At 57.6% G+C, this 10,537-nt stretch overlaps 1 protein-coding gene across 1 annotated transcript in view; it reads right to left on the bottom strand.

Annotated features, from left to right (window-relative positions):
- Positions 1-2,061: 2,061 nt before the first annotated feature.
- Positions 2,062-10,537, bottom strand: part of RASA3 (RAS p21 protein activator 3) — a 116,181-nt gene continuing 107,705 nt past the window's right edge. The window contains exons 21-24 of the mRNA XM_070408539.1: positions 8,715-8,923; positions 7,537-7,640; positions 4,861-5,044; positions 2,062-3,543 (exon numbers count right to left, since the gene is read on the bottom strand). Coding sequence (XP_070264640.1) covers positions 3,468-3,543; positions 4,861-5,044; positions 7,537-7,640; positions 8,715-8,923 — 573 coding nt within the window. The 3' untranslated portion in view covers positions 2,062-3,467. The remainder of the gene's footprint in view (positions 3,544-4,860; positions 5,045-7,536; positions 7,641-8,714; positions 8,924-10,537) is intronic.

Below are 10,537 nucleotides of genomic sequence, written 5' to 3'. Positions count from 1 at the left end.
AGGTCTCAGGAAAGAAGAGGGACCCGGCTCTCCAGCACGGCCTCAGATGGAGGGCATGGCTTCCAACCTCTTCCGAGGCACGCAGCCCAAGAGTGTGCCCAGTGGGCCCCCGTTGCTAAGTGTCCCCTGTGACATCACACAAGGTCAGAGGTCAGAGGTCATCCAGAGCAGCCCTTCCCTCGGGATCCTGGGTTCCCTCCTTCCAGGCCTTCCTGGCTTGTCCCCCAGAAAAGCAGAAGAAGAGGGGCCAGGGGACCTGAGGGGGCAGAGTGGGCACAGAACAAAGCTGGGCAACCGACGAAGAACCCAGAAGTGGGGGTGGGTCTGCGGGCATCTCAGGGCTGGGCAGAGTGTTTTCTCCGCACCCTCGCAATGAGGGGTGCCTTCGGCTTCAGAGGCAGGGCTGCCTGGGGCGGGCAGGCTGGAGCTGCACTGACCAAGAAACCCCACCTAACTCTGCATTTCAGCCCGAGTTTGCTAGCACTGGCATCAAAGCACCACGGCCTGCGTGCCTTAACCATTTCCTTCTAGACTGGAGGCCTCTCTCCCAGGCCTGCAGATGGCTATCCCGTCCTCACTGAGTCGTCCCTCCGGGCACGTCTGCGTGTCTGTGTCCTGATCTCCTCTTCTCACAAGGACCCCAGTCGCATGGGATTAGGGGCCACACTAATGACTTCACGTAACCTTAATGTCTCTTATTTATTTAATTTAATTTATTTAAAAGCCAATTTTATTTATTTTTAAATGTATTTTTTAATTGATGTCACAGAGGAAGGGAGAGGGGAGAGAGAAACATCAATGATGAGACGGAATCATTGGTCGGTTGTTTCAGGCACACACCACACGAGGGATCGAGCCCACAACCCGGGCATTTGCCCTGGCCGGGAACCAGACCGTAACCTCCTGGTTCATAGGCTGACATTCAACCACTGAGCCACGCCGGCCGGACTTAAACTGCCCCTTTAAAGACCCAACCTCCAAATACAGTCATAGGCTGAGGCACTGGGGGTCAGGGCTTCGCCACATGATTTTTGGGAGGACACAGTCAGCCCATAACAGAGCCTAACAGAGCATTTCCGATACCCTAACCGAGCACACGGTTTTTCTTCCTCCAATCGCCCAAGACCGTGGGGACAACCAGCCGAATGCCCTTGGGGTGCCATGACTATTCAGAGTGAAGCGGAAATGGCTCCCTAATCCCACCTGCACTCTATCGCCTCAAACAAATTGCTTGTGGCATCTTAGCTCACGGGGAGGCCTCGGTCGCCAAGCCAAGCGCCAGTGCGGGACAGAGGTGGTGCCCACCTACCCGAGACCTTCCTCGGTGGCACCTGACCTTGGAGGCCACCGATGAAAGTCACAGCAGTGGGCGCTGAGGGACAGCTCGTGCCTTCAGGAGAAAGAGCAGGTGGAAACAGAGCCAACTGTGACCTGCCACTGGGGTCCTGGGGGAGGGCCTTCTGTTCCCCTGCCTCCCCCTCGACCCTCGCCCCGCCCCGGGGTTCCCCTTTCTGCAGCATCCCCAGAAACAGCTGATTCTTCTCAGAATAGCTGACCCAGGCTGGAATTTAAAAAAACACACGATTGAATGAAAGCCAAATGGAGAAAAGAAAGGAATCAGGAAATGAGAATGTGCATTCTTCTCCCCAGAGGGGGGTGGCATCCTAGAGGCCCCCTCAGCTCCTCCCTCTCCCCCTCCAGGAGGGACACCAGCTCTGCTCCTGGCACCGGAGGCCTGGAACCTCCTGCTCCTCCTCTCCTGGGAGGCAGGAGGCAGGCGGCTGGTCCTCGAGCTGACAGCAGTGTGTTCTCAGGCAGTAACACCTTCTCCATCCACTGGAGGGTCCTAGCAGAACACCTTCCGATGGCCCTCAGAGTGCCAACCCCACCCCTTTCCATCCCAGAGCATCATGGCTTCCAGCTCCATCCGAAGCCCCACCGGGCACCTCACCTGTGATCACAGGGGCATCATCCATTTCCCCACCTGCCCAGCTCCATCCCCCCACCTCCCACGTGTGTCGTTATCCGTGGGCACCCTGGGAAACCAAGCCAGTCCTCAGAAAGAATAAAAGGTCTGTTTTAATCGGAAGGTAAAATACTTCACAAATCATTAGTATCTTATAAACGGAAACATTCAGTTACAAATTCATGTTAAAAATCGCAATTCGGTGCAGCCTAATAGCTCTGTGTTCCAATGTTTATTTTTTGCAAGATTTTTCTCCCCCTTTTTTGTGACAAGTGATGTTATTATCTGGCATCTAGATGGAGTCTGAAGGACAGAACTTGCAAACAGAACGGAGTTGGCACGAGGGCACGTGGTCCTGTGAGTTTGAACAGTGCTGTCCAAAGCTGGCGCCTGCAGCTGTGAGGACCGACTGGGGAAAACCAGCCAACAGCTCCCCTGGCGTTCGAACCCCACCCTGCCAACGGAAGGCAGCCCCCACCGCTGCTTCCACGGGCTTCTCAGAAACACTGCGCAATACCAACCCCGGGGCCCAGGGGGCGTCTGCACAGCCGAGTGTCTCCCCTTTCAAGTTGAGGATTTCTCCCCTTGTGGGTTTGCTGTGGAGGACCTGTAACTGGCTCCCCTTCCCTTTTTTGCCTGCTCTGGCACCCTCCCCTTCAGTGAGTCCAGGTGTGGATGATCCGAGTTATTTCATATCAAAGAGCTAATTAAAAACGTTAAGAAAATCAGCTTGAAAATAATGCACATTTCTATTTTTAAAATATTCCCCAAACTTCTACTTTTAAGCCCCACTGACAGCACAACAACACAACTGGTGCTTAAAGTGGGGCCTGGCGGACACCAGCTCCGCCTCTCAGCGGCCCAGGGGCGTTGCGGGCTGGGGGCTGTCTCAGCAGACAGCAGAGAGGGACTCTGATCCCCAGGAGAGAAGCAGTCTGGAGCCCCTCCCCCGGGAACTCTCTGCAGAAGAACCCTGTATCCCCAAAATATCAAGAGCATCCTCAAACTGGGACCTCCGTGCAGTTCTGCACATCCTGACCACAAAACTGACCCTCTAGCCGGGAACATCATCAACATCGAAAGCTGAAACCAGGAGCCGCCTGCCCGCGGCGCGGGGACAGCAGGCCCCTGGGAAAAGAATAATGCTTGAACCTCCGGCTGCGCGGAGGCAGGCTCCTGGCAGGCCCCGCAGAGGCCAGCGAGGCAGCAGTGCACAGGAGACGGAAGCACTCCGGCAGGGCGCACGCGTCCCGCACCCGGTCCAGAAAGGCCAGCTCAGGGCACCTGCCCAGCAGCGTGAATAAAGTGCGTGGCAGCCACGGGAACAGCCCAGGAGAGTCTCAGACGTTCCGTGAGCTTGACGCTTGTCATCCATGTGAGCGAGGAATGTGGATCCCTTGGCTTCCTCACTCTGCCTTCTTGTCGGTCTCCCTCCTGCGCAGACTATGGGGTTCCTGGTGCAGCTCACAGCACCCTCCTGGGGCAGGACGTCCTCCAGGCTTTAAATGGAATGGGTGGAGACCTCTGACTGCTGCCTGATGTAGCTCTGAAAACTCTTATCTCCGATGGGGTGTTCCCTGCAAAGGGGAGATGGGGGAGAGGAGAACGTGAGGTACAGCCCTCCATCGCCCGTGCTCATCTGCACTTTTTAAGAGTCTCTTTTCTAGCCCTGGCCAGTTTGGCTCAGTGGATAGAGCGTCGGCCTGCAGACTGAAGGGTCCTGGGTTTGATTCTGGTCTAGGGCAGATACCTCGGTTGCAGGCTCCTCCCTGTCCTGGGCTCTGGTCGGGGCACGTGCAGGAGGCAACCAATTGATGTATTTCTCTCTCATATTTCTTCCTGTCCTTCCCTCTCTCTTCCAACTCTCTCTAAAAATCAATGGAAAAATATCCTCGGGTGAGGATTAAAAAATAAAATAAGAGACTTTTTTTTCTATCTATATATGTGATGTGTATTCTTTGTAATTAATATGAAAAATATAGACAAGCAAAAGAAGACTTAGCCCAAAGCCACCTGTGGAGGCACCCACTGGGACCCTAGTCACAGTGTGTAGGTCTCATGTGCACACATGACCGTGTGCATAGAGCGTGTGCCATGCACCCACACGTGTGTGGGAACCCTGTGCTCCACAGGGGCATGGTGCTGTCTGCTGAATGCCTGGCCCCAGGGTCGCAGGAGCTCGGTCCTGAGCTGCCCAAGCGCTTGCACAGCTGCTGCCACAGAAGTAGGATGCACTCCAGGCTGTTAGGTCTATGCAGCTCTCTCGACAGCGACAGCGGGGTGTAAAGAGAATCTGGAATACACTTTGAATGTCTATGGAGCCAGGATGACTCATCTAGAAGCAAAGAAGAATCAGCGACCCCGGGAGGTGCTGACTGGGTGCCGGGCTCTTGGGAGCAACTGGTCAAAGGAGGCACCTCTTGCAGAGCCCTTTACTCCCTTCCCAGAGCAAACCCACACCTGCCAGGAAGGGAGAGAGGAAGGGGGGGGAGGAGGGAGGGGAGAGGGAAGGGGGCTGGAGGAAGAGAGGGAGGGACAAGACAAAGATGGGGGCCAGTCCACCAGAGCTGGCCTCAAGAGAGGGGGAAAGGGCCGGTTTGCTGGCCCAGAAAAGCCTAATTCTGAAAGTGAATGAGTTGGGAAGGCAGGAGGGGAGAAAGGAGAGTGCTGCTCCCAGGACACTGCCCAGAGGGCCCGGTGAGTGAGGCGAGCCCTGCTCTGAAGGAGCTGGGAAGCCTGCGCAGTCCGCATGCTGTACACCGCAGTCCCCACACTGCACACCGGTGGCTCTGGGGGAGGCAGCACCCTCCTCCCCCCGGGAGCTCCCTGCAGTCTCTCCCCCAGGCCCCCACACCCTTGCCGGGACTTCCCACGCACCCGGGCGCCATACTCACTGGCTCCCATACTTGGTCTTCTTGAACTTGTCCCTTTTGTACTGGGCGTGCTCCTGCTCCAGGGCCCCGACCCTGGCGATGACCTGCTTCAGTGTCTTGTAGGTCTCCTGGGGGTCATCGATGATGAAGGTCAAGTACTCCTCTTGCTCTGGGCCGTCGTACACAGATCTGCTCCCACAGGCCTCTGCACCGTTGGGGACAGGGCGGAGGTCAGTGCTCGGGGAAGCACCTGTACTCCTCAGTAAGGCTGACCATTCTCAGGCAAAGGCCCCAGAAACAGCAGCCGTTCCTTCCGGCCTGGCTGGCGCTAGTGCTGGGGGACCCTGCAGGGCCAGAAAGCCAGGGCCCAGGGACCGAGGCCTCTGCGGGTCCAATGCCCCCTCGCCAGGGCCCCAGCCCCTCTCTGACAGCCCTGCCCCTGGGTGACCTGCGTCCATCCAGGCCCCACCGGCTCATCAAGCTGGGAACAGCAGACATCTGTCTGCTCCAGGACACTGGGCCAGGCTGGCTTGAGGGCCTGTGGGGTCGGACATGGTCAGGCTGGGGGAGATGAGCTCGAGGACGTCCCCTCTCGGCCAGTCCGTGCAGGCGGTTTCCTCAGACTCCACCACCCCCACCTGCTCAGCAGGTAGCTAGCTCTCTCCTTGGACCCCTCACTCCCGCTGAAGACCATGCTGCCTGCAGCCGTCCGTGATCCACAGGAGGCATCCAGATACCTGAACTGCAGCAGCCCCCTCCTGGCCCCTAGCACCCGGCCCCGGCCCCTCCCATCGGCCCGACAGCTATGCTGGGCCCTGCGCTCCAGGGCCACAGAGAGACCAGGTGGGAAGCCGTGTGCTTTGCAGGGCGCCTGGCCCGGCGAGCCAGCGTCAGGAGGGCCCCTCGCCTCATCGTCCTCTGTCCATTATCACAGAAAGCTCTGCGATCCTGCTTCTGCTCAGGGGAAACCTCTGCGTTCTAATCGAAAAGTCACCAGTCTGCGCAAAGGAAGATGGAAAAGATGTACAATTTCAGAGAAAAAGAGGGTGTGACAGGAGGAAGACAAGGGCCCTCAACATGAGGGAGCAGAGTGGAGAAGAGGAGCCCAGGGCCCCCGAGCTCGAGTGTGAGCTCAACCTCTTCCTCGTGAGTGAAGCGCAGGTCGGTCTGCAGCCACACTGCCTGCGTGTCCTCCCCTACCCCCAGCCACTGCTTGTAACTGCGTGGCTCTGGGCAAGTTACTTAAGCGCCAGAGCCTCAGTTAACCGGTGCCCCCCAAGTCTCCTGAGCCCGGGCCCAGTGGGAGTGTGAGCTGTGGTGTCTCGTAAGGACAGAGGGAGGGATAGGTGCAAAGGACCGTCACTGCCACATGGACAGGTCAAGAGAGTTAAGACCTGAGTAAGGAAACGTCTGTGAAGCTTGTTAAAGAAGCAGAAACAGAAGGCGGTCCTCATTGCCAGGACAGGTGTCTGGGCTCAGATGCGGAGGAGAGTCATCAAAGGCCAGCAGGACGGACGATGGTGACGGGAGAAGCACACAGGCACCCGGCCCCAGCCCTCCTCAGCTCCAGGTGCTGTGCTCACTGCTTCACGGAGTTTGTTCCCCTCAGTCCTCGAATCAAGCCAACAGGCTGGTGGCAGTGCTGCCCCATTTCGCAGGAGAGGAAGTCAGGGCTTGCCCGGTGAGCGACTTGCCTGGTGAGTGACTTGCCCCGTGTGTCTCAGAGCAGAAGCCAAAGCTGGCTCTGCATCGAGGCCTCTAAGTCCTGGAAGAACTCCATCCCAGGCATCACGGAGCGTGGTCTGTGCGGGGAGTGCTGGGAGGAACCTGGGAGAGGCCCAGGCCCTGAGGACATCCAGCACTAAGGGGGGTTGAGGGGCTTAACTGCCGAGACCACAAAGAAAGAGAAGCCGTAAGCCACACACCTATCAGATGCAAAATTCTTGAATCGATTAGTAAATAGATTATGAGCTAAGCTCAGGAAGGAGAAAATAAAACCAACATCAACTAGAATGGATCATGATAAGCACACTACTTCCTCTTAAAAAGGGTTTATAAAGCCCAGACTTAGGGAAATGCCCAGAGTGTGTGCATGTTGGTTTCAGCAAGGCCACTGACACGCTTTCACACGGTAGCCGGGAACAGGACACAGCGCCAGACGACGGAACAGGTGCTGACCACCCACGGTCCCAGGCACTAACCTGTCTCGCAAACAGAAGCCTAACCTGCAGAAGGTACCACCGACAGCACCAGACGCAGGCCAGGGAGGCTCAGAGGGGCTCACAGGCATGTCTGGGAGAGATTGTGGGTTCGGCTCCAGACCAACATAAAGTGGATATTGCAATAAAGTCACGCTAATTGTTTGGTTTCCCGGTGCATACAAAGGTCATTTCACTACACTGTGGTCTACTATGTGTGCAATAGCATATGTTTAGAAAAATCAATGTGCAAACCTTAATTAACATTATTTTATGACTAAAACATGTGAACTGTCACGTGTGCCTTCAGCGAGTGGTGATCTTTCTGCTGGTGGTGGAGGGCCTTCCCTGATGTTGATGAAAACACAGCCCCTGGGAATCATAATACAGTGAAGCACAAGACGAGGTCTGCCTGCACTTCCCCGAGTCACTCTGCAGAGCGGCCCACGTGTCGCCTGGGCCAGGCGTCCCCCGCGTGAGAGGCTGACCCCGTCCTCACCTTGCATCTTCTCCAGTTTGCTCATGTACAGGTTGAACAGGGAGTAGATGCGCTCGGTCTCTCGGTCCCCGTCGATGTCCAGCTGGATGTTTGCTGGGAGGCCGCTGCTCGAACAGTGAGAATGGAGAGCACAGAGCTGTTAATCATGGCATTGACTTTTTGAAAGACACTGAAGACGACAGAGCGATCCAACACTGGACTCATCCCCGATGGGCATTTGTGTGTGGTGTGTGAAATAATTCACCAGCACTGAGCAGTGACCATCTGCCAGGATAGCAAGCAAACAAGGAAGACTTATTTTGCTATGAAAGGACCCAGAATAAAAATATGCACTTGGGCTATGTGCCCTAAAGGGTCGGTTGGCTGCCCCAGGTAGGGACAAGCGGGTCCCCTCTCCTTCCCGAGGCTCCGGTGGGCTGCTGCTCCTGCCTGAGGGTACAACAGCGGCCCCTCCCAGACACAGCACCCAGCCTCTCTGGGGAGACAGGTAAGGGCTGGGGCACAGACTCCTGGACAGCAGGGACTTAGCCCTTATCCTGAGTCTTAGCTCCTTTGCCTGTGAAGCTCCATGTCCTGTTTCCGCCTCTGAGAGCTTTGGGGGGCTGCGTCACATCCACAACCACAACAAACAGCAGTTGTCACTTTTCTCACAAGTCACATGGGGCACAGGGACAGGCCAACTGTGAGTCACCAGGCCTCCCTCCAGGATGGCAGAGAAGAGCCTCTCAAGACCATCAGGGGGCCCAGCTAATGGAGGGACTGGAAACTGTCTTGGTTCCCAAAGGTGGGGAGTGTCGACTGGAGAAATCGAAGGGGGTGCATCAGGAGGGCAGAGCGCTTGCAGGATCTTAGAAGAAACAGGCAGAAAAGCCTGCCCCTGGGGGACCCCTCTCTGCCTGGAGCCCCCTCCTCATTGCCACCCGCTCTGCAAGGATGGCACGCACCCCCGGCTGGGGCAGGAGAACCCAGGCAGGCCCGGAGCTCCTGCCAGGCTACACAGTCTGCAAGGGCTCCCTGGGTGGAGGCTCAGGCTTCGGGTGTGCAGTTGGCTGAGTGGGTGGGGACTGCATCTTAGCCCCAACTTGACCCCTTGACGAAACTTCCCTGAAGGGTGCATAAACCGGGTAACTGTGCTGGGCTACCCCGGGCGGCTGGGGGCTGGAAACCCGCAGACCTACCCGGTGCATGGGGAGCAGCCGGGGGCCGTGTCGGAGGAGGCCCTGCAGCACAGCCAGTGGCCGTTGAGGTAGGCGGAGGGGTGGTAGACGGTGAGGCGCTTCTGGTTGCACTGGCTCACTTTGGTGAGGATGTCGATCCAGGCCTTGGCCTCCACGCAGTTGTTGGCCTGGATGTACAGCGCCCGCTCCGGCTGGATGACCTGGAACATCTGGAGAGATGGAGAGTGGGCTTGGGGACCGCCCAGCAAGGACCACGGGTCATGATCATCAATGCCTACACGCCCAGGGGCTGCAGCGAGAGGGTCTGAAACTGACCCAGAGGCAGACAAGTCCAGTGGCTGCCGTGGGTGCAAAGGGCTTTCTGTTGCCCTTGAACTTGAAAACAGAGCTGAAGCCGCTGCCCTGGGGGAGGCAGGCATGACAGGAGCCATGGTCAGCCTGGGGGTCAGGGGTCTCCCTTCGAAAGGCAGGAGCAGCACCACTTGTCTCGCCCATGGGGCCTCCCAAAGCTGACTGGGGCCTTAACAAGGCACATTCCCTGCAAGGCACATCAGAGTTCATGCTGCCCACCCTCCCGTCCTCCTCCCAGCTCTGCCTCCATCCGAAAGGCCTGGGGACTCTTCTTCCTCATTCAGGCAGGTGTTGCCTCCTCCCTGAGGCTTCTCAGAGCCGTCACTCCTTTCTTATTTATTATTCACTCAACAAACTGCCCTCGGTCCTGGGGACACAGTGTGGGCAGAGAGTTTCTGCCCTCGTGAGCTTCCAGCCGGCAGGAGAAAATGAACACAAGATGCAGGGGCTGAGTGAGGGCAGCCCAGCGGGAGGTCAGTGTAAATGCTCAGAATAAACACTCCTCCAGAGAGCAGCAGGTTAAGGGTTAGTTAAATGGAGTGGGGGAGACAGGGATGGACAGTGTCCCGGGCAGCAGGGACAGCAGGGCACAGGTCCTGGGGCAGCAGAGACAATAGGCGCCAGGTTCTGAGCATCAGTCAGGGCCGGGCACTCCCGCAGAAGCAGGCCAGCTGCACACAGAAGGAGGTTACGGGGGAGGTGGGCAGGCCGAGCTCTGGGAGGCTCTCACACGGGACTTGTCAGAGGGCGTGAGGGGAGGCCAGGAGTCAGGGTGCCACAGAAGGGTGACAGTGGCCTCTCCCAAGGGCTGGTGGTGAGCACCGGGAGGAGGAAGGAGCAGGAGCCGGTGGATCTGGGAGAGGGAGTTGTGAGTCCACGTTCCTGAGTGACTAGTCGGGGCTCATTGCCAGAGACTAAGTCCCCCATCCTGCCTGGCACACACGCACCACTGCCCAGGCCTCAGACGCGCGCATCTGGGCACGGCTCCAGTCCTCAGTGGAAGGACGGCCGCCAGAAGGAGGCGTTTTGTCCCAACTGTCCTCACGGACTGGCCCCTGCCACAGGGCTCGGGACACAGCAAACCTTCAAAAAATCCCTCAGATGGAACAGGACGTGAGCCTAGTAGGTAGCGCCCTGGGAAGCTGGCTGTGAGGAAGGCAAGAGGAAAAAGCAGGCTGATGAATAAACAATGCTAAAATTAGGGAATTATTCTAAACCTAAATTCAGGGCCTGACGAACGAAACAGCTCCCAGCTGCTTCCAGGACGTTTCCACACTCGTGTCCTTGGTGGATGCCTGGGAATGCCTCTGGCGGAGGGCGGGCGTTGCCAGCCCCCATCTCGGAGAGGGCGAGGCCCAGACACGCTCCAGGGAGCTGCCTGCAGAGGAGGCGGGCCTTCCAGCTCCCGGAGCAGGTGCGATAGTGTGAACATCCCGCGGGTCCAGGGAAGAACCCACGTCTGCCACGGGCCA

The sequence above is a fragment of the Myotis yumanensis genome, unplaced genomic scaffold, assembly GCF_028538775.1.
Source record: "Myotis yumanensis isolate MYYU_CA2020_CCGP unplaced genomic scaffold, mMyoYum1.0.hap1 SCAF_3, whole genome shotgun sequence".
NCBI classification, from domain to species: Eukaryota; Metazoa; Chordata; class Mammalia; order Chiroptera; family Vespertilionidae; genus Myotis; species Myotis yumanensis.
Note: the sequence above shows the minus strand (reverse complement) of the source record. Positions and strands in the feature narration are given on the sequence as shown.